At 35.2% G+C, this 24,469-nt stretch overlaps 1 protein-coding gene across 5 annotated transcripts in view; it reads right to left on the bottom strand.

Moving 5' to 3' along the window:
* LOC116268515 (transcription factor 12) overlaps window positions 1–24,469 on the bottom strand; it is a 254,290-nt gene that overhangs the window by 193,125 nt on the left and 36,696 nt on the right. For all 5 annotated transcript variants that reach the window (XM_031668626.1, XM_031668625.1, XM_031668629.1 and 2 more), the window contains exon 3: window positions 6,222–6,324. In XM_031668626.1, coding sequence (XP_031524486.1) covers window positions 6,222–6,324 — 103 coding nt within the window. The remainder of the gene's footprint in view (window positions 1–6,221; window positions 6,325–24,469) is intronic.

The raw sequence follows: 24,469 nt of genomic DNA, 5'->3' as shown, positions 1-24,469 counted from the left end.
GTTTGTTTTTTAGAGATGGAGTCTTGCTCTGTCATCCAGGGTGGAGTGCAGTGGCGCGATCTCGGCTCATTGCAACCTCTGTCTCCCACATTCCAGCAATTCTCCTGCCTCAGCCTCACAAACGGCTGGGATTACAAGCATGCGCCACCATGCCTGGCTGGTTGTTGTTGTTTTTTTTTTTTTTGTATTTTTAGTAGAGATGGGGTTTCATCACGTTGGTCAGGCTGGTCTCGAACTCCTGACCTCAGGTGATCCTACAGCGAGCCATTGTGCCTGGTCAGGGCCATGTTTCAAACTAACGAGTCATTTCATTTTTCTTGGCTTTAGTGCCTTCAATTGTATCTAGGCTCCTTTCATTCAAGTTTCTCTTGGTGCCAACATTTTGTGTTTGTCAGTACAGCCAAAGGTCAGAGAATGTAGATCAATGAATATACAATCATATTCTTTCATGGAAACTTAGGGTTAATAAAACCGTAGAAAAAGTAAAAGGCCTCATCCTTATGAAATACTATCAAATCAGATACTATTTCCCTTAAACACTTCATAATCATTTTCAATATCTCATCTAGTGAAGAAATTTCAAGTGCATCAAACTTACACATTTTTTTTTTTTTTTTTTTTTAAAGACAGGGTTGGATCTATTGCCCAGGCTGGAGTACAGTGAAGTGATCTGGCTCACTGTAACCTCCACCTCCTTGGCTCAAGCAACCTTCCCTCCTCAGCCTCCCAGGTAGCTGGGACCAAAGGCATGTGCCACCACGCCTGGCTAATTTTTTGTAGAGACAGGGTTTTACCATATTGCTCAGGGTGGTCTTAAACTCCTGGGCTCAAGCAATACTCCTGGCTTGGCCTCCCAAAGTGCTGGGAATGTGAGTCACCCCGTTCAGCCAAAATCGTTACTTTTGAGGGCAGGGTTGTATTACCCTTTGATAGTCTGAAAATGGTGATTCTACATATTTTGTAACTCTAGGAGATTTCAGAATTTTTCATAGGTTATAGAGCAAGCAGTATCAAGTTTACAAAATAATTTTCTTTGAAATTTGGTTGAGGTACCAGATATATGGAAAAATAGTGTACTTGGGCTTAAATTCCCAGACAAATCCACTGAAACCTATGTAATCTACAATGAAATGGAAATAAAACATAGAAGTTTTACCAGAGGGGCCCTTTAAGTTCTGAGATACAGAAGGTGGAGTTAAGCAAAGACATTCCAGCAGCAATGCGAAGACACTTGGTTTGCTTATAAGTCAAATGCTTATAAGCACAGGTTTGACAATAATATACTTGAGCAATTAGACCCAACCTGTTAAATGAGTTAACATGCCTAAAATAAGTTTCAACAGTATATACAGTCTGCCCTCTATCTGTGGGTTCCACATCTGTGAAATAAATCAACCACAATTTGAAAATATTCAGGGGAAAAACATGGATGGTTGCATCTGTGCTGATGTACACAGACATTTTTTTCCTTGTCATTATGCCCTAAACAATACAACGTAAGAACTATTTACACAGCAATTACATTGTGTTAGGTATTATATGTAAGTTATAGATGATTTAAAGTATATAGGAGGATGTGCGTGGGTTATATGCAAAAACTATACCATTTTATATATACAAGGGAGTTGAGCATCAGGGGACCCAATCCCTCACAGATACTAAGGGATGACTGTATAGCAATTCTATTAACATCATGCTATTTTACTCTTCAGAGATCTTTCATGATCTTTTTTTTTTCCCTTAAAAAACCAGAAACATTTCTCAGTGTCCCATGGAAAACTAGTTTCTCAGAAGCTAATGATGCTTTTTACAGAAAGCCTTCTGTGCCTAATGTGATTTTGGGGTGTAGGAAGCTAAACAAAGTTAAATCAGCTTCTTTTTTCAGAGTCTTTAACATTCCAAAGAACAATCTGAATTTCTAAGAGGGAACAACTGACACAAAATGGTGTCCAAAGTTATTTCACTGTGGAACCGTGACTTTTTTCCACGGTCATCCCTCAAGATCAGTGTCTCCGTAATTATGGTTTAAGAAAATGCTGCGCTAGTAAAAAACCTGAGATATGAAGAAAGAACAGGTATCTTAAACACCTAAACAGTGTGGCCTAATGGAAACAGCATTTAACTAAGAGTCAGGAGATACAAGTTCTACATTTAGTTTTGACATTTACTGGCTTTGTGACCTCAGAAAGAAACACTTAATTGTCCTCTGCCTTAGTTTTAATCATTTGCAAAATAGCAATTATAATTCTAGTTGCAGCCTTTTTCAGGGTTGAATAAAAGTTATTAAATTTATGAGATTATGGAATTGTAAAATTCTAGAGCTGTATAAGACCTCTGAAAATTCTCAGCATTACCTTATCAGAAAGGCAATGATTATTTTCAGAATCTAGATTAAAATCCACACCTCCTAACTCTCAGCCCTGCAATTTCCCCCGTACCACCACATATTACATTCACTCTTGAAAAGAAAAATTGTTAACAAACCATCTCTAGAGGCAAAATAGGGTCTCAGAAAGGAACACAATTAAGGGTCTCAGAAAACAAGCAAAAGCGAAGATAATCTTACACCTTAAGTCTCCCTTTTATCACATATAGACATACATACATCCTAAAATAAGTAAAGCTTATAAACAAGTAGGGATAAAAAGATAATAGTAGTTTATTACACAATCACTTGGGGATGGAAGGCAGGTAATTCTGTGAGAATAATTTGTTTCTAAGTTCAACTAGTAAACTGATTCTGCCATCATCAAAAATATGACTAATTATGAATAGGTAAAGGAAAACAAATATTACTGAAATTAACGAGAGAATCAAGGGTGGAGAAATGGACCAGAGCCGGAAGAAGCTTGAGACAGACAAGGCTACTTGGTGATAGTAGACTTGAACTGACCATGGGATTCACTGCTATGGTCAAACCTTTTCATCTAGTTGTAATATTACAGAGTACAGAATTGCTTGATGCTAATTACCTAGTGATGTGTCAAAAAGATGTACTTATTTCACTTGAAACATAAGAAAAGCCCTCTTTCCCATATTGACATATCCACAGGAGAATTCTGCAATTCATAAAAGAAACATTAACTGATTCAGCATAAAACACTTCAAAATATCTACATGAATATATAAACACACTTTCTGTCGCAAATAGTTCATTACTGAATTGTTATCAACCCTTGTTAGACAAAATTTTACATTTTTGCAATGTACAAAATCATTAAAGTGCCTGGAAGCTCTATCACAGAAGACAGTGGTGCTTTATAATCCACAATTTCTTCAGGCAAATGTGCTTATGGCTGAACATAATACTCAAAATAACAACATTCCCTAGATGTACAATCCCTCCCCTACTTAATGGTGTTTTTATATGTTGACAGCAACATGAAATGTTACTGCTTTCCTATTAGTTTTAACTGTTTCTGAACATTCATCATTCACAGCACCACTCTCAACTGTTACCTGTAGAGATGATTGGGTATCAACAGTTCCAAATGCTTCCAATACTACCATACACATCTCAGCAGAACTTTAACCATTTAGGTTTTTCAGCCAGAAACTCCCTTAAATTATCAAACAGCCAGAAAAGTCAGTCTATACATTGTAATTCTACATATTGCTATAAACCCACATGTTTGGGTGTCAGTTCAGTTACTTCAGCTCATATCGAGTTGGACTGCCTGTTGCTATATGGAACTGCATTGTGATTTAAGAGGCATTCATTTCCAAAAGCAAGCTATTGTTGTGCAGATTATTTACACTGTTGTTAGACTAAGGTATCTCATTTGATCATTTTTACTGAAAATAAAGATAAGTGAAGTATATCAGATATTGCCAATGACCAGTGAATTTCTTTTGAACCTATCTGCTTAATCATTTCAGGGTTCTCTCTCCTTCTTTTATATATAAGTAAGTATTTTTACATTAGGTAGTTAAAACTCACAAATAAAACATATGGTCTGGGCCAGACATGGTGGCTCATGCCTATAATTGCAACATTTTGGGAGGCTGGGGCAGGAGGATCACTTGAGGCCAGGAGTTCAAAACCAGTCTGGTCAACACAGTGAGGCCTCATCTCTACAAAATAAAAAACAAAAAAAGTAGCTGGTGTTGTGCTAAGGAAGGAGGACAGCTTGAGCTCAGGAGTTCAAGGCTGTAGTGAGCCATCATCATGTGACTGCACTCTAGCTTGGGTGACAGAGTGAGACCCTGTCTCGAAAATAACAAAAGAAAATGTATGGTTTGTATATCTGCATCTGATACAAAGTAGTACCTAAACAATGTAGTTCAGATGAATGCAGAATTTTTCATTTGAATTGTTAAGAGATCAATCTACTTACAAATAATTATTTACTTCAAGACTTTTTTTAGATGTTGATTTTATACACAGGGTATGGATGACTATTAAAAGTATTCTAAAAATCATCCGAAAACTAAAGAAACCAACAAGCACATGCTTGTAATTGCTCCAACTGAGAAAATGTTACCTCAAAGTGAATTACAGAAATATTGTTAGTCAACATCTGCTCAGAGCAAGTGACTGACATATATACCTCTTAGTATTCATTTAATTTCCACACTTGTCCTGTACAAAATTTTAATCGTCACCTTGGCACAAAGCTGTGCTAATGATGAAATTCCATTGGGCCTAAAAGTCATCTCTATGAGTGAAGAATAAAGGTAAGAACATAAATACAAAAAGAGCAATTTCTGATTTTTTACAGTTCAGAGTTATATTCTCAATTAAGAAAGCTTAGTTTAATCCAAAATTACAAAAACACTGACCTTTACTTGCCCTACTACACTTAATATAAATTAAATCCTACTTGGGGAAAAGTTATACTCCAAAAGGAAATTATTTGGAGTGTTACATGGATTTTACTTTGATGGCAAGCTGAATTAAAACTTTAAAAAATAAATTAGAAAGTTTTCCCTACCCAAATAAATTTACTATAAACCTAACTCTGATTTTTTATCTGGAATGATAACACATTTAATACCGTGATTTTCAACACAAGTTTCATTGCTGATTAGATTTTTTTCACTCTTCTGTCATACTCTAATGGTTCTTCTGGCTTCAAACTGTCAACCACCTTAGGCAAAATCCACACTAGACGATCAGACTCTGTCTCCTCAACACTACAGAGAATAAAGGAAACAAAGACTGTGCAAAGCAAATCATTTTACAGAAATTGCAGACCACCAGGATTTGGGATTTGGGTAATCTACTTAGATTAGTATGGCTGTGTCTTAAAAGGATGATTCTAAGATCACAATATAGGTCATGTCCTTAAGAAATAAAATAAGTAATGAAATCAATGTCTATTACACAAACTTTCAATATTTATATGATGCCAATAACTGGTAAAACAGTTATAACTGGTAAAACAGATGAAAGTTTTTGTAATATGCTCAGCCCCAGCATACGCAAGAAAAAAATGTCATAAAACATACAGATTATTTTCAATCAGGTTTTGCAAAAAGGTAAAACATTTACACATTTAAAAAACGGTATTAAAACTGAAAGAAAACACGCTTGGGTTTATAATTTTAGACTGAACAACTTTAAACTTTCATTTGAGACAGAGAAGGAGAAAGGAAAGGAGGGGTGTTTTGCAGAGCATGATTAACCACAAAGGTTTTGCCAAAACATAAAAATCAGGTTTAGATGGTAATTCATACCCTTCTTGAAAGTGCAACTTCACTTCTTCAAACCAAAACTTTAAAAAAGTCCTAGTATGAAGCCAAGTGCTTAAAACAATGCTGCAATATCTAAATGTACTATGTTTTAATCAAATTGTGCCAGGAGAAATACTGTCCAATGCAAGTAAAATCTGCCTAAAATCACTGCTATGTTACATTTTTAATTACAACATAATACTACTGTTAAGAGAAATAGTAACATCACAAATGCCCCTAAAACAATACTTCTCTGCCCCAGAACACATGCAATGCTTGAGGTCACAAAGACATTGTCAAAACTGACAATCAAAACACTGCCACTTCCTTTTTTGACACCAAAACAATAATGCTTTAAGAGAAGACTCCAAATTTTCTGGACATTTGATCCTCAAGCTGTGCTGAACAAGAAAAGCCCTAAATGCCGCTAGAAACTCAAGAACTTTCTTCTAGATACTTACCTGTCCCTCCTGGACAAAGGGATAAAAAATGTCTCTGACCAAAGAAGCTTTGAGAAGACTACTTGCAGAGAATTACCAACTTACCCATCAGATTTGAGTTCATGAAAGGTGTTGGGGACAAGCCTTCATGGGCTCCTAATCGACTGTCGTTCAAGTGATCACTGTAATGAGGGCTGTCTGTAAAACCCTAGGGGGAAAAAAGATCAGAGTATTAAAGAGATTATTTGGCAGTCCCGCTAATTGAGCATAATGACACTCACCTAATTAATATACAGACTTACTTACACATGGTCATCTCTAACCAAGTTTCTTGTTCATTATTTGAAAAGCTAACAGCAGAAGTGCTTCTTTTATTCCTTTTAAGATTTTAATGTCAAAAAACATTTTCTCAATGATTGTAAAGCAAAGTGGGTTTCTATAAATAAACACTAACCATGAGCACCAATGTTTTCAAAGTATCAGCTTTTCTGATGGGATGGGGAGCTATAAGAATTCTGTAAATTATTACTAAAATTACCTCTAAGATTACTTTACACCCAAAGGGAAGTACAATGGATAATTTTTTTAAAAAAATGAATTAAGAAAATATATTTCTTAATTGTAATAAATTAGGGAAATGCTTATCTTTATCCTCCTATTCAATCCCTTCCTCCAGACCCTAAAAATAAAGGGTTAGGCAATTACAAGTTTGACTTAAAATACTAAAACTAATCCACAATCAATATGCTAGAAATGAATCCTTTCCCAAATGGCAAATATTCAACAAAAAAGGTCTATTTACACTCATTTTAATACTACTGTAGTATAACAATATATATTCCTACAGAAACCGAGCCATGTAAAAAGGAAAACAATTATTAAAAATAGCTGATTTAAATTATTAAGAAAGAAATTACAAACACTATAAAAACAATAAAGCTAATGTTCCTTTCACAGTAGCTGTTATTACATTTCTCCTTATAGTTGAAAACATACTTTTTTTAAAGCAAAGGGGAAAAAAGGTAAAATTTACAAACAAAAACAAGTGTTACAAAATTACTATGTAATGAAACCTGTACTGGTTCTCAGACTTTTACACACTCTTAAGTACAGCATCACTTCCAAAATCATATTGTTTCTAAAGAAGGCTTTGAACTCTATTAATTAAAACTGCAGGTCATATATATCTCTGCCAATTTAAAACCGACATGGTAAAGACCAAACAAATGTATAAGAAGCCCAAGTAAGAGATAAAACTACGCTGGCTCACAGAAACCAGAAACCATCCAGAATCCCCTGGGACTAAAAAAATCATGAATCACTGAACATTTATCATTACCCAGACTGCAGGCTACCATTTAAGAGGACATTAGTGCGACTGGAACAGGCCTCACTATCTTTGCAGGCATGCTGTCAGTTCAATGAAAGGGCTAGGAATAGAGGGCTAAATAACTGTCAAATCATTACAAAGTTGCTTATAGATGCATGTCACAACTCCTTCTGCTGTTCTGTTTTAAAACTAATCTTCTGGGAGTGCTAACTCCCAAATAAATCTTTGTTTCATTTTTACATACTTTAGAATTACTGATAGCCATGTGATAGACATTCAAGAAGAATCTGGGTGACATTCACAACTTATGACCACAAGTGTTCTCTGGTAACCACAACTGTAAGTCCTGTCTGATACAGCCACATTTAGTAGACCCCATATATGAAATAGGATGGCTCTTAGCTAACATCACCCCATAGAGTTTACCTTTTTTTTTCTTTTTTGGAGACAGGGCCTTGCTCTGTTGCCCAGACTGGAGTGCGGTGGCGTGATCACTGCTGACTAGCCTCAACCTCCCGGGCTTAAGTGATCCTCCCACCTCAGCCTCCCGGGAGTAGCTGGAACTATAGTAGTGCACCACCACACCCAACTAATTTTTAAAAAAAATTTAAGAGATGAGGTCTCACTATGTTGCCCAGGCTGGTCTCAAACTCTTGGGCTCAAGAGATCCTCCAGCCTTGGCCTCCCAAAGCGCTGGAATTACAGGCCTGAGCCACCACGCCTGGCCCATAGAATTTGCTTTTACTACTTAAAATGAATACTAAGTGACAAATCACTATCTCACATACATCTGGATGTTCTCTCTGCCACCCTTCCCACTGTCATTCTTAGGCACACAAAGAAAGGCATCAAAACCTATAAACATACTCACTTAAATATTGTTTGTCATCCTAAAACAATACTACTCTAGAAAAATGCCAATTAAAATGTGCTTGCGGAACGGCTACATTGTTCACACTACATTTGAATGCTAAAGGAGAATGAAAGAGTAATTTTGCATTCTCCCAGTTCTCATCATTCTTGAACAACAAAAAGTAAAAACACTGCAGTTTTTTTAAAAAAAATTATTTCCTAACGCACCACTATACAAATATATCTAAGTTTGAAATATATTTATGGTGTCGCTAAATGACTACACATGATTTATTAACTTTGTAAATTACACGTAGTGTCTTTTACCCTGCTAACCTAACCTTTTTGCTGTTCCCACTGCTAATGACCGGGATTGTCATAGTGCACCAGAAAATAGGAGTCTATAAATTTTTTTCCTCAAATACAAGCAAGAGTTGGACATGAATCCTCAATATGTACTTATTGGGATTATATGCATATACTATTAATCCACATATCAAGTATCAGTAAGGCATAATTTCTCTCATTTAAGGATAAAAATTAGATATTTTCCCCAACACCTTAGAGGTTCAATTTAGCAAAAGCAACTTTGTTTAAAAGTCACTGTCCAAGAGACAAGAAGGGAATAATAGTTCTTCATCTACAGGTGCAAACTGATGCTGGGAGAAGGAACAATAGACTTGCAAAATGTTTGTCACAGTTTTACATTACATACAACTGCACACCAAAACTTCACTTCAAGGACTGGGGGTAGTTTACTGTTTGGGATTATTCCTGTCATTCCTTTCACACAGTAGTAGTAATACCCACCCAGAGTATAACTTTTGGTGAAACAAGGTGAATAGTTATGAAATAATTCACAAATATTTAAATAAGATTATCACAAGTCATATGTTTAAAATGGGTTCTAGAAATGTACAACTATTAGCATGTCAATGTATCATCTAGTTGACTGATACCTACAGCAGTGCTTTGCAGACTTCAATGTTCTTATCAAACAAGTAGAGATCTTGCTAAAATGCAGATTAACATGCATAAGGTCTTGGGGGTGGGACTTGAGATTCTGAATTTCTAACAAATAGGTGATGCTGATGCTGCTGGCCTACAGACTACACTTCTAGTAGCAATAACTTAGACAACTTGGAATAAAGATCTCTTTGATAAACACAGAATAAAAAGGTCTAGAAAGGTGACAGCCAGGCACTCCCCACTGAAACCATATTAAAACACCAGAAGTTTCCAGATAAGTATAAATTAGGCAGAAACCCCACAGTTTAAAGAGAAAAAAAAAAAAAACTACAGCAATTAGAATAGCAAAATGTTTTTTATGTATGTATTCATCCATGTAGTTTTAAAAGTAGAAGGTAGCTTAGCTATCAAATAGAGTCCCAATGAAAGAAATAGGTTAGTTGACTAGGAGTTTAAACTTCTTCTCGAATACCAATAAGCATGGTTGCTCACAGAGCAAAAGGGAAAAATATCATAAACCAGAGCACTCACAGGGCTGACAGAATAGAAGACAACAAAGCAAAATAATGTAGTAACTTCCAACAGGCTGGAGAACACAGGTTGAAGGTAAATGGCCTAAGGGAGTGGTTGCAGTGACAAGAAAAGAACAAAAACCAAGCAAGCAATGGTTAAGTTGGAGCTGGAGTGGATCAACCAATGGGACTGGTAAATGAATGCTATTTCAATTTTAAAACATAAAGGAAGTAAATCAGTGAGATCATTAAATATACAACTATTATGCTGCATATTCTAAATTGATAGAAAGTTACTATGCTAACAAAACGGGTCAAACATGGCTCCCAGGACTCTTAATTAAGATCTTCAATTCTGTTAATAGCCACTAAGGTAAATGAGATTTTTTAAATACATGAGATGATATACATCATGAAGGACAGAGCAATACTATCAGAATTATCTATTACACCAGCCTTTTAGCCACAATATGCTATTGAACACAAAAATATTTCCAAATACAGCCTAAACAATCACTGTTCCCATCTTATAAAAATGGAAAGCACTCGTTATTAATAATTGATAAAATCAGTTGATGCATGGAAAGATTACAAAAACCATTAATTTCTATACTTAAAAATATGTCTAAAATTTAGTTGGTAAATCTTAAATAATTCCATCTATGAATGCATAATACTTCACAAAAGCTTTGATACTACAAAATGTGGTCTATAAAGATTTCATACTTTTCTCTATGTTCATTTCCTGATACAAGAACTTAGAAATGTTAATCTCTGCTACAGTATGACAACAGACCTGAAGTGATCAAAGCAGCTTCCATATTTAAACTAAACAGCACATAATCAAAAAAAAATTTTTTTTTGAGACACGGTCTTGCTGTTGCTTAGGCTGGAACGTAGTGGCATGATCACAGCTCAACGTAGCCTCAATCTCCTGGACTCAAGCAATCCTCCCACTTCAGCCTCCTGAGTAACTGGGACTACAGGCACACACCATTACAGGCACACACCACCATGTCCAGCCAATATTTTTATTTCTTGTCTCCTCTGTCGCCAAGGCTAGTCTTGAATTCCTGGGCTCAACAGAACCTCCCATTTTGGCCTCCCAAAATGTGGGCAATCAAATCTTTCGTTGTATCCAAGGGGGGGGGGGGGAGGGAGGGGGGAGAGAGAGCGAACACATCTAGTATTATTTATATAATAGTACTCTTATCTGGTTTCTCACTTCAAAAATACAAGAATTTTTTTCTTTTGGTTAATTTTTAAAATGGCTCATTTAAATAATTTATCTCATCTAATTTATAGAGTATCATCACCAGAGGATCTTTCCCAGTTCAGAATACACTTACAGTTTTACAAACATACGTTGTTATTTCTTTGTATGAAAATCAGTTTAAAAAAAGAAATCACTGTTTTTAAAATTCTACTAAAAAAAAAAATCTTCAATTCTTTTCAATGGCTTTTTTTATGCAAGGGAGGAAAAGATGCTCTTTGAATAAAGATTACTTTCTCAGGAAAGCTTTCCCTGACCCTAACAAGACCAAATTAGGTGAGCTTATTCTGTGCTCCCACAGCAGTGAGCATTCCATCATTGCATGGCTCCTACTTATTAAAACTATCTATTTAATTATCCATTTAAATTAAATCATAATTATCTGTTATAATTGCACAGCATAGTGTAGTGGATAAATGTGAAATTTTTGGAGCCAGACTGGAAGGTAATTCCATCTTTGGTACATACAAGCTGTGTGGCATGGGGCATATTAAAACTTTCTTAGCTCAGTTTCCTTATCTGTAAAAATGTAGATGATGGTAATAATAATACCTTTGCTTCACAGGTTGTTACAAAAGGACTAAATGAGTTAATATATGTAGCACTTGGAAAAGTTCCTGGCACATAGTAAGCACATAATAAATGCTAGCCATTATTATTATTATTATCATCATCATCATCATCATCATCATCATTATCCGAGTTACAGACTATGTCTTACAAATTCTGAGAGTACAGGGACCCTATGTTTTTTTCTTTTTCCCCCAACAATGACATCCTCAAAATGATGCCTGCCACATACATAGCAGATGCTGAATAAATGACAATGACAAAGGGATAGGAGGAGGTTTTAGCTGCTAAATCTTTAAAATGCTGCTGAGTTTTCGATATTATATATGTCCAATCAGTTTCTCCATAGACCTCATGGTAACTATCAGAAAGAAAGGTGGTAAGAAACTAGCTTATCTAACCGGATTGAACAAGTACCCACAGGTTTCTGGTATTCAAAGAGTTATAAGATTTCCCACGAATTACTGAAATCTTATAGCCTCTAAGTGGACAAAAGCCAGCAGAATCAGCCAAAACCCATAAGCCATCAGAAAGCTCTGGACAAGGCCTGGATATAAATGAGTGTTTATGCTTCGAAGTGAAATACTAATAAAATGGAAAGTTAAAAAAGTAAGAATAAATGCAGTTTCAAAGAGAGAAAAGTGCTCCTACTGTACTTCTGTACTTATCCGATGATGAATTGCCAACATTAATGTCTAGATAAATAATGTCATACTTTGTAAAACAAATCCTTGAATGTGACTGTCTCTCTCAGTTAAACACAACTGTGAAAAACTCAAGTGGGTTGACTTGATCACAACAGTCTGTTACCTGAGACTGGGGATTATGTCTCTAGTTATCACTCGACTCTCACAACGGACAAGCACACTAATGGGCATGCAGTAGGTGACTAATAAAATCTGTTAATGTAATGAATGAATGAAAAATAAACACTACCCCAGTTAATGAATCAGGTCTACATCTGAAAAAGCTACTTAATAGTATTTTAAGATTCTGATATCCTTTAACAGGTCAATACTAATATATAATAAAATTTCTTAACAGGGAGATGGATTCTGTCATCCAGGTCCATAAATTTCTACAGGGCAAGAACTTTTTATTCCTCTTCATAATCCCAAAAGAGACTAGCACAGAATTTTGTGTGTAATGAAGTGCTTAAATTTTTGTTGAGAGGATGAATAATCTCTTCAGGTAACATTTTATGCATGAATGCTAAGTAGTTTTATAGAATTACTCTAATCCAAGGAAGAGCGAGCCTTGAATTGGCCTAGGTAGGAGGAAGAGGAGAATCAAAAACTTTTAGAAATAGAAAGAATATTCAGAAAATATGATGGATACATGAGATGCTGCTTAGCACAAGGGCCAGTATTTTTATAAAATTACCTGTCCTTAAAAACTGTACTATATAGTGTGATATATCTAAACATTTTTTGGAAACAGTTTATTCTAATGTACTGACTCTATACCTGTAAAAGGTTTACTGAAAGATTACATTCACATTAATATACAATTTTATAATATACATTTATAATATACAATATACAATTTTCTCCCTTTGCCTTCTATACATTCTTTATTTCCAAGAAGTATTCTTCTGTGAAATACCAGATAATATTTTTTAAAAGCTAGTCTTCCGCAGATAGTTTGAGAAGCACTAACGTACATCCTCAGTACTAAAAATGTGGTCCTTAAAACTGACTTTTTGGCAAATTCTGGGAGTTTGTTGAAATGCAGAAGCTCTGGCAGAATCCTAGGCCTAGTGAATCCAGAATCTGCATCTTAACAAGATTTACAGGAGATTTATAAACAAAATGAAGTTTGGCAAGAACTGGTTTGTATTATCCTGTAAGCCACAGGGTCTGGTACACTGTAAAACAGTATTAGCCCTATTATTTCTTTTTCTAGTACCACTAGCACTACATCAAATCCTAAAGAGCTCACATTGTAAAACCACAATTCCACTGTCATGTTCATAAATCTGCCTATCACATACTATATACAACTAGTAAAATTAAGAGTTAAAATATTACTGTCCCCCTCCCAAGAAAATCTCACCTTTTACATAATTTAAAGCTTTTATCTTCTACTACTATAAATCAATGGTATTATCACTGAGCATGTAACCGCTCAGTAAATATTTTTATTATTTCCTGATATTTGTAAAATCAGTTAAAATAAATCAAACATAAGGTACAATATAATTTTATTAAAACCCATGCTTAAGAAGTAACAACTAATTGCAAAAAGAGAGAACATCAGCCAATGAGCAAAACCATGTTCTTACATTCAGAGGATAATATATTTTAAAGTAACTTTAAAATACCAATCCCATATGTTGAATGTTTATTTTATAACAACAGGCTGGAAAAATAGGAGCAAAAAAATACATAATAATGCTTAACTTCTATAAAAATTTATAGAGCTGGTGCGGTCGCTCACACCTGTAATCTCAATACTTTGGGAAGCCAAGGTGGGAGGATCACTTCAGCCCAGGTGTTCGAGACCAGCCTGGGCAACACAGCGAGACTCTGGTGCTACAAAATACAAGAAAATTAGCCAGATATGGTAGAATACGCCTATAGTCCCAGCTACTTGGAAGGTTGTGGTAGAAGAATCCCTTGAGCCCAGGAGTTGGGGGCTGCAGTGAGCCAATATCACGTAACTGCATTCCAGCCTGGGCAACAGAGCCAGAGCTCTTCTCAAAAATTTTTTAAAAATTAAAAACAAATAAAGTTTACAGAAAGAAGACTAGAAAATTAATTATAAAAAGTATTAATATTTTTTCATTTAATTTGCCTATATTTTCCAAAAATTCCTAAAACAATCATTTATTTTTCTAAAAGATATATTATTTCTCAGTTTTTCCTTTAACATGATTAAAATAACATATACTCATTGTAGAAAATAGAGAATGTACAGAAATAGCATCAACTAAGCAGGAAAAAAATCTCTCATTCTACCTCCACTGAAATGCAAACGTCAACAAAATATGACATATTTTCTTTCAATTTTTAAATGTTTCTAAACTAGTCCAGACATATTAAAATGTACATAATAAAAAGCCATGTGCCCACGACTCAACAAATAGAACATTACCAGTATAGTTTAAACCCCTATGTAATTATAATTCCCATTAGAAGCAAACACTATCCTAAATTTTTTATCATTTTCACACATTACTTAATACTTTCATTACATATATTATCTAAATGATACATAGCATCATTTTGTATGTTTCTACATAGTATCTTTTTTTCTTTATTCAGTTAACATTCAATATATAAGACTGATGTATGTTGGCAATGTGTAGTACTGGTATATACATGTCACTCCTATATAATATTCTACTTACAAACATACCACAATTTATCCAGTTCCCTATTGACATTCAGCTTGCCTCCAATTTGCCCCTATTACAAATAAGGTTGTTATAAACATTTCAGGAATATGTCTCCTTGAACGAATTTATATGAAAGTTTCTCTTGGGATCAATTATCTAAATGTGAAATTACTGGTTTGCAGGGTATGCTCGTGTTCAAATTTACCAGATACTGCCAAACTGTTCTCTAGAATAGAAATATATTATCGTTTGGGGGAAAGTCTCATATCTCTTGCTGCATCATGAAAGCCCCAAACTTATGAAAGGTGGCTTTCAAAATCCCCTTGTAAGTTTTATGTAATTTGTGACACATTTCCCAAACGATAAAAAGCAAAGCAATCATGATTACATTTCCTTATCAGTTCACTTAACCCTTAGTGTAGCTACATTCTTATCTGAAATAGTTTGGCTTAGGTCCAAAGGCAGTCCTTTTCCATAAAAAATGTTCAAGGCACATTTGTTAAATGAGTTAATCTTTGCTAGCCTCCTCAGTTCATCTTAAGTTTCTATAAATAAAGTTGCATACATTACTCCAGGCACCAATAGATTAAAATCTGCAAGAAATATCATATATTTTTAGTTTGTCACTGGTATCCTATCTTGATAGCCAGTGTTGTGTGGACTGTTAAGAGTCATGGCAACAAGGTTGGCTGCTCCTGATTTTTAGATTCTGACCCATGGCCGTAATAATACATAGTTCATGATTAAAATAGTACTGCATTATCTTGGTAGGAACCATTAAGACAGTACTTTTGAATTCTGTTACTAGTCAGGGAAGTTGACCATGAGCCATTTATTTATACTGCCTCTTCCTACCCCATGACTAAAGCCAATCATCTTTAAGGGTAAGTTCCAATTCAAAGTAAAATAGGGAAACAATGTTTCTTTAAAAACTGGCTCACGTATGTGCTAAATCCCTGGCCTAGATTCATTTCCTTGAAGGTGAAAGTAGATAAGCCACAGCTGATATATCAGTGGTTCCTTCCAGGAATATATTACCAAACCTTCACTCATCCTCCCTAATTTGAGGTTTTGTGTAACAGTATTAACCATAATAGCATGGGCCAGGTGCAGCGGCTTTTGCCTACAATCTCAGCACTTTGGGAGCTGAGGCTGGTGGATCACTTGAGGTCAGGAATTCGAGACTAGCCTGGCCAACATGGTGAAACCTTGTCTCTACTAAAAATACAGAAAACAAACAAAACATTAGCCGGGTGTAGCGGCATGTGTTTATAGTCCTAGGTACTTGGGAGGCTGAGGTAGGAGAATCACTTGAACCCAGGAGGTGGAGACTGCAGTGAGCTGAGATCGCGCCACTGCACTCCAGCGTGGGCGACAGAGTGAGGCTACATCTAAAAAATAATAACTATTATAATAAAAATAATAATAGTATGAGCATACGTTTGGTGATACCATTTGCCAGAACTTAGGTTAAAGGCTTTATTCATTTAATCTTTACAACACTATGAACTAGTCACTATTATTCCCATTCCACCGATGAGGCAAGACGCACAGAAAATTTACACAGCTCACCCAAAGTCTAACAGTAAATAGTAGGATGGGGACTTGAATCCAGGCTGTCTGTCCAGAGCCCACCATGCAATGTTGCCTTTCTAGTAATAACTGCTCCTCCCTACAACTATTGTGAATTGAACGGCTCAATGATAGGCTGAAGCCATACAAAATGAATAAATCTGTTCAAACAGTAATTCATAAGTGGTAAAGGAATGAAAGTAGGAAAATGCAACAACAAAACAAACAAAAACAAAAACAAAAAAATTTTAACTACCCAGTTTGGCAAATGGTGCTCACAATAGTGGAGACAGTCATAAGAGCTTTAGTGAACTGTTTGGACTGGGGGACTCTGATGAAGCCACAAACAAAATGGGAAATGGAAAAACCTCCACTGCTAAGTGGACATCTACTGCAGACATTTTTATCTACCGCAGAACTTTTCTCTTGCCCAAGGTGGGAATAGGTACAGTAGTCTTCTGGGATGCTAAGATAATTACCATGGAAAATGTAAACAGAGGCATCAAAAAACTTAGAGGCAAATTTCTACAGCATCAGAGCCAGTAGTCGAGTACCCTTATGTTAGATAAAGTTTATGATAATGATTTGGCAATTATAGTTAAGAATTAATATTCATTAATAATTAAATAGGAAAGGCTATGTAACTCCGTTCTAATAAAAGGCATCCGAATGGCCTAGCTGTAATGCACTGACAACTGCAGAAAAGGAAATTATTCACATAGATATCAAAATCTTTAGGGTCAGGGCCCTAAATCCAACATCAATTGAATGCTCAACAAGAGAAACAGCATGATAGGGGGCACTAGTCTTCCTTAGGGACTCTGATTTGTTGCAGCACTGAAGCTTCCCAGAAATAGCAACTGAATGCAAAAAGGCTTGTTAAGAGACAGACCTATCATCCCCTTCCCCAATTCCTAGACCTCTGAAATCAACAGTGATTATCTGGCTAAAGGACACAGGTGTCATGTGAATATTCCAACAAAGAACGGGCAATGAAGGAAGTCTTCATGTCTATTTAACACCAAAAGCAGACAGTACCCCTGCTTTCAGATGTACAGTATACAGTTTCTCTTGCAAAGTGTTCAGCAGTTGAAATGCTGGAACTCCCTTTGAAAAACAGAAAGGTTTCACTATCAAGTTATGAGAGGTAGGTGTAACTGTGCGTATATAACATATACAAAACCTAACTTTTAGAGATAATCTTTAAATGATAAATTAGCTTCTTAAAACTAAAATATAATCCTGTCAGTAGAGACTTGTATTTTCAATGAGCAGCTTAGTGAAATAACTCAACAGGTTTTTCTTGGATGTGGAATAATTCCTCATTTTTAACTTTTGTAATTTTTCAATTTGAAAGAGCATCTAAATTATTTTTTAAGAAAGTTACTGTTTTAATTTGAGAAAGCATTTTTAAAACGATATTTAAGTCTCCTTAAATATCCCAAAATCACAGCTTCAGAATCTGTGAGTCTTCCTATTAGTATGTTAATACTTTATAGATTTATTTAAAGAAACTATCTCTTCAGGTTAGCCCTTATAAATACAAAGAATAAAGGAAATAAATTCTAAATACACTGCCCTCCCATTTCCATAGCACTTTTGTAACTAAAGAACATTTTACTTATTTCTGCATGGTTGTCAGTCTCCTTTCACTGAAAAAAATCAGTAAATAAAGGCATTTCCTTCTCTAATGACGTTGGAGAACAAGGCTGAGGAACAACCGCCAGGGGCTACTCATTTCCCAGTTTGAGAAACATCTACTAGAATTGAATAAAATCACACAGCGGAGGGATTTTGTGGTTATTTGTGTGTCCAGATATACTGACTCGTATCTTACCTCAATTGATCTACTCAAACTATGTGAATTTATAAAAAATGAAAGCAGAAAAAGAACTACTGTTCCACTCCATCCCTACTCTACCAAAAAGTATTGATTTGTATCTTGGAGCAAGCATGAGATGTGGAAGTGCTAGCAATTCACATGGATTTTTTAATGCTTCTCAGTGGAAGCATCTCCATCCATGGCCATGATTCTAGTGTGAAAAGTAATATTCTTCATATAACATGGTATGAAAACACAAGTCAGCAACTTCATCTAGTACACAATCGAAGAAATAACTATCTGACCCATTACCAGAGAAAAACTCTATTCTGATGTGTGTATGTAAACTGTGAAGCAAGTTTAAGTGGCATTACTTTATTCGAATAGTTTCAGCTAATACATGTAATTAAAAGTAAAAAGCAGTTATTTCCTAAAAAGTAAAATTACACTTGAATTCAGACATTTAGTCCAAATTGATACTGCTTTACTATATTTGCACCCAATGCAAACTTTTCACATACTTACAAAAATATGAGTTAATTACATTTGCACAAAATATAAAATTTTCAGATACTTACATAGAAGACCAGCATTCCTTTCATAACAGGTCACAGTATTATCTTTCTTTTCTTATACCCTTCCTAGGACTATTAAAGCTAATTGTGACACAAACTGAATTATCTATGTGATCAAATATGAAGGTTTTCATCAGCAGCAATAACTGAAATGAATTTCCTGTCTGCTTTGAGTTCTAATATTTTTAATGCATACTGTCAATCTCTATCCTAAATGCCAGGTGTGTTTTTTGATACTTCATCTTCTCGTCTTACCTTCTCTCGATTTTTAGCCCCCATTTTCTCCTTCACTTCTCATCTTATTTTTTTACCTATCTCTTCATATATGTCAATCTACTTATTAATGAAATTAAAGAAATTAAAATATGTATATGGAAGAGTGACAATGCTTATGTATATATGTGTAGTATTGCCTATATTAGGCATTGTGCCAGATGATAGGATGCAAGAATAACTAAAAGTCTTTGCCTTCAAGGAGCTTACAGTCACAAGAAAAGAGAGACATTATCTGAAAATATTTTAATAAACTGAATAACCTTTTCATGAGGTCTGGGCCTGACATGCATGTACCACATTACAGCTTCCAAGGTTTGATTACTACAATTGGACTCCCTAGTAGTCTAGGGGGCAGGATGATAATAAACAGTAAAAATTTAAATGAAGTATAAACCAGTCTGCCAAATTACAAGTTAAACTTGCTGGGTTTTGTATGAAGAGTTTAGAAGATGCTGATACACCAGCACAGCTTCAAATGGGAGCACCAAAAGCAGAATAAATACTGTTAGGCAGGCAGAAGTCACATTAAGATTTGCTAAAGAATACCCTAAAGCAAAATGAAACATATTGATAACTGGAAAATAAAGTGTCAATCACAACTAAGTTTTATTGAGTAACGTGCCAGCACTGTTAACAATATCCATGCCATTCTGTCAGTTAATTTAACCCATATAACTTATATATTGAATAATACTATATTTCCCCCATCTCACAGATGAGACAATAAATGTGTTATTTAAGTTTGTGGTATCTAGTTAACAACAGGTAACTAACACAAAAATTAAAAAGAAGAAAATATTATTAACAATCTTGTCAATAAATTTGAAGAAGTAATACTTCTCAACTAATTCTTTCAGGCCAGGATTAGCATGATAACAAATTCTTACAAAGTACACACACAAGTTTTTTTTAAAAAGCTACAGATCCGCCAGGCATGGTAGCTCACGTCTGCGATCCCAGCACTTTGGGAAGCCGAGGTGGGCAGATCACTTCAGGTCAGGAGTTGGAGACCAGCCTGGCCAACATGGTGAAACCCTGTCTCTACTAAAAAAATACACAAATTAGGCAGACGTAGTGGCGGGTGCCTGTAATCCCAGCTCCTCGGGAGGCTGAGGCAGGAGAATCACTTGAACCTGGGAGGCGGAGGTTGCAGTGAGCTGAGATCGCGCCCCTGCATTCCAGCCTGGGTGACAGAGCAGGACTCCATCTCAAAAAAAAAAAAAAGAAAAAACAAACAAAACTACAGATCGATATTACCTGAATGTAAAAATTCTTAATATTTTAGCAAATTAAATCAAACAATTTAAAAATGGCAATACATACTAACCCAGTACTAGATAGCCCAGGAATGCAGCGTTGCTTTAATATTTTTAAAATATTAATCAATATAACTTCTATAGTGACACATTAAAAAGGAAAAATCATCTGACCATTTCAACAGATGCAGAAAAAATCCTTTATAAAATTCAACATCAATTTTTCTTAAATACTCTCAACAAATTACATTGACAAAGGAACTTCCTCGATCTAACAAATCACATCAATAAAATCTATAGCAATTATCATGCTTAATGGCGAAACACTGTCTATCCCTAACATTAGGAACAAAGTCCACTCTTAACCACATCTATTCAACATCATACTTGAAGTTATAGCCAATTCCATAAGGAAAAAAAAAATCTGGATTAGAAAGGAAAAAGTTAAATTCTCATAACTGACAGACAACACATTCTTCAAACAAAATCCTCCAGAACGTCCAAAAAAGCTACCATAACTAGTGAGTTTAGCAAGGTTTCAGGACGCATCGTCAATATACAAAAATCATTGTCTTATATATTAGATATGAGCCAAAAAATGCAATTAAAATACTTATAACAGATCAAAAATTATGAAACATTTAGTTAATAGATTAAACAGAAGATGTGCAAGACTTGTTCACTAAAAACTATCTAAAAATACTAACAGAGATCATGTCACCGCACTCCAGCCTGGGCGCCAGAGCAAAGCCTTGCGAAAAAGTTAAAAAAAAAAAAAAAAAAAAATATATATATATATATATATGGAAAGTAAAGATTTAAATATGGAGATACATCATATGCATGAATTGAAAGCCTCCACACTGTTAAGATCCCCTCCAACTGATCTACAGAATCAATGTAATCCTAATCAAAATCCTACACAGCTTAGTAGAAACTGACATACTGGTTTTAAAATCTCCAATGTATACGCAAACAACATAGAATAGTTCAAACAATTTTGAAACAGAATAACAAGGTGGAAGACTTATACTACCTGATACCAAGATTTATTTTAAAGGTATAGAAATCAAGACAGTTACGGTATTGGTGTGAAGATAAATCAGTAAAACAGAATACAGAGCCCAGATATCGATCCTCACATATATGGTCAACAGACTTTTAACAGAGATAACAAGTTAACTCAATGGGAGGGAAGAAAAATCTTTTCAACAAATGGTGGTGGCAAACTGGACAGCCTTACAAAAAAAAAAATTAACGTTGACCCTGACTTGACATCTTATACAGAAACAAACTCACAAAGGATCATAGATCTAAGTTAAGAGCTAAATGTTTACACTGCCTAACTTGCTATTTCTTGAGACTGCTACTAGCAGTCAAACTACATTTCTTAAGTAATATCGAGGGCATTCTATGATGGAAAAAAATGTAGGAAGAAGTTTATTCTTCTCCTTTCGTAAAGATTATCATTTACTACCACCTATTAAAAACGAAGAAACCTAATACCACAAAAAGCCCATTTAACTAATACATAAATGTTTTAGACTACGAAGCTCTGTATTTGTACACTGCTTGTTAATATGCCATTAAGGACAGTTTGAGAAATTATGATCTTATTCAAAATTTTTGTTTTACACATTAGAAATCTGATGCCCATCCGAACACAGTGGCTCATGCCTATAATCTCAGCACTTCAGGAGGCCAAGGCAGGAGGATCACTTGAGCTCAGGAGTTTGATAACAGCATGGGCAACATAAGTGAGACCCTGTCTCTACAAAAAATTAGCCAGACATGGTGGCACAGGCCTGCAGTCCCAGCTACTTGGGAGACTGAGGCAGAGGATCACTTGAGCCCAGGGGGTCAAGGCTGCAACAGGCCATGATCGTGTCACTGTACTCTCTAGCCTGGGCAACAGAGCAAGACCCTGTCTCAAATTTAAAAAAGAAAAAAAGAAAAAAGAAAGAAAGGCAGAAACCTCATGTCATATCCAGAAAAAGTGACCCATTTGACCAAGTTCATTTGTCTAATGAGAGAACTCAGGCTTAAATTCTCTGTTCCTTGTGTTACAAAACAGATTATCATTTTCACTTTGTATACAATATGCCCTGGAGGTTTCATAAGCAAATATTCCTTCTATTTCTGGACTTTTACGCTCCCCTAGGCCATCCTTATCACAGCTTTTATCATTCTACTGTACAATAATCTCTGTTTTTCCCATAAGAATGAGGACTCCCTTTATGAAATATAAACTGATGATTTTTGTTTTGCACAACTAATTTCAGTGACAAGAAAACAGTGAAATCTCAGTAAAAGCTTCATGAATGAAAGGAGTTGGAAAAAAAGGATTTCCATGTTAACAACATAAAGATGTGCGTACAGAATTCCAAGAGACTACAAAACTCGAAGTAGGAAAGAAAGATACTGAGGAAAAATAATATAAGGAAGTAAGGCAAAATTAGTGGAAAATCAAGAGTAATATGCAGACAGCAAAAACTCAGAAAAGTCAACTCAATAAGATGCAACAGTATTACCAACATGGAGAAGATATTTGGTTCAGAACAGCTGGCACTTAATTGCTTAATCACAAAATAATTTCCAGACCTAAACACCAGAATATACTCTGCTCCACGCACAAAGCAACAAACTGATTACGATGTAAAATGACATTTAAGTAATTATTTCATTTTATAAGAAGAAGGTTAAAATATCAGTTCAATATGTTGAAGGGAAACATTTCAAGCTTGTTCTCAGAATAAAAGTGTTTAAGTATATGACAACAAAAATACATGACACAAAAATCTAACAATTATTGATGACACCAATCCTTTGGCCTACATAAGCTAATTTAGGTCTCTTAAATGCCTTAGAGATGCATATCCCTTTAAACAGATTTGAGGAACTGAAACCTCTTCCTTTCCTAGACTGTATTAATCTGCAATCTGTTATAAGAATATAGATTTGCATAAATTTACATTCATAAGAATGTGGGTTGCCCTATTTCTTTTCCCCAATAATCTCCAAATCCCAAGATGTGCAATACAGAACTTTCCAAAAGTTCAAGTGTGGTGCTACACCTCTCTAATCCCAACTATTCAGGAGGCTAAGGTGGGAGAGACACTTGAGCCTGGGAGGTCAAAGCTGCAGTAAGCCATGACTGTGCCACTGCATTTCCAGCCTGGGCGACAGAGCAAGACCCTGTCTCAAACAAACAAACTTCTTGCTGGGTATTTAAAAACTCCAATAGTTCATCATCTTTTCAGGACATACTCCAGTAATTCAAAACAGCTGCCTCTCCAATGACCATCCAAGATTTGAAAAATTCCTAACATCTTTTTTATTTTTTAAATCAAAATGGGCATGAAATTTCTCATGGGAGTGTAAAAAGAAGTACAATGTATAGATTTCCATATGAGCTAAATACTGTATAAAACTTCCTCTATTAATTCTTGCACACTTCCTATGAGAAAAATCTCTTTGGAGATGAGAAATCTGAGGCTCAGAAATTAACTCTCTCGTCCAAGGTAAAATAGAGTGGTAAAAACTAGAAGCAAACATGTCTGATTCATCCTATAGCTCATTTTTTTAAATGTATAAAATGTAAATACTGTTTTTATAAGAAGTAAGACGGCAGTACTGTTATCTTAAAACTTCTAGAGACTCTGTCCTTAAAGTCCTGCACAAGTAGAAATAACCGTTCTGGGGTCTCTTATAATTTGGCAAATGCAACATAGTAAAAAGGGACAGTAATTTAGAGACAGCCTGGATAAAGTCCTAAGTATTTAATATCTGGTAAGTTATCTACCTTTTCTAAGCTTCAATTCTGTCACCTCTAAAATGGAGAGGATTTTAAAAATGGCTTCTTGGTGAGCTGGTGTGAAGATCAAAGCAGGTAACGTGAAAGTGTGTAAGCTAAATTGTGACAAGTGCTGGTTACGATTTCATTGTTATTAATTTAAAAACCCAAGTGGGTTCAAAAAAACACGTTCAGCCAGAATTTATCCTACTT

This window comes from Papio anubis, chromosome 7, assembly GCF_008728515.1.
Source record: "Papio anubis isolate 15944 chromosome 7, Panubis1.0, whole genome shotgun sequence".
NCBI classification, from domain to species: Eukaryota; Metazoa; Chordata; class Mammalia; order Primates; family Cercopithecidae; genus Papio; species Papio anubis.
Note: the sequence above shows the minus strand (reverse complement) of the source record. Positions and strands in the feature narration are given on the sequence as shown.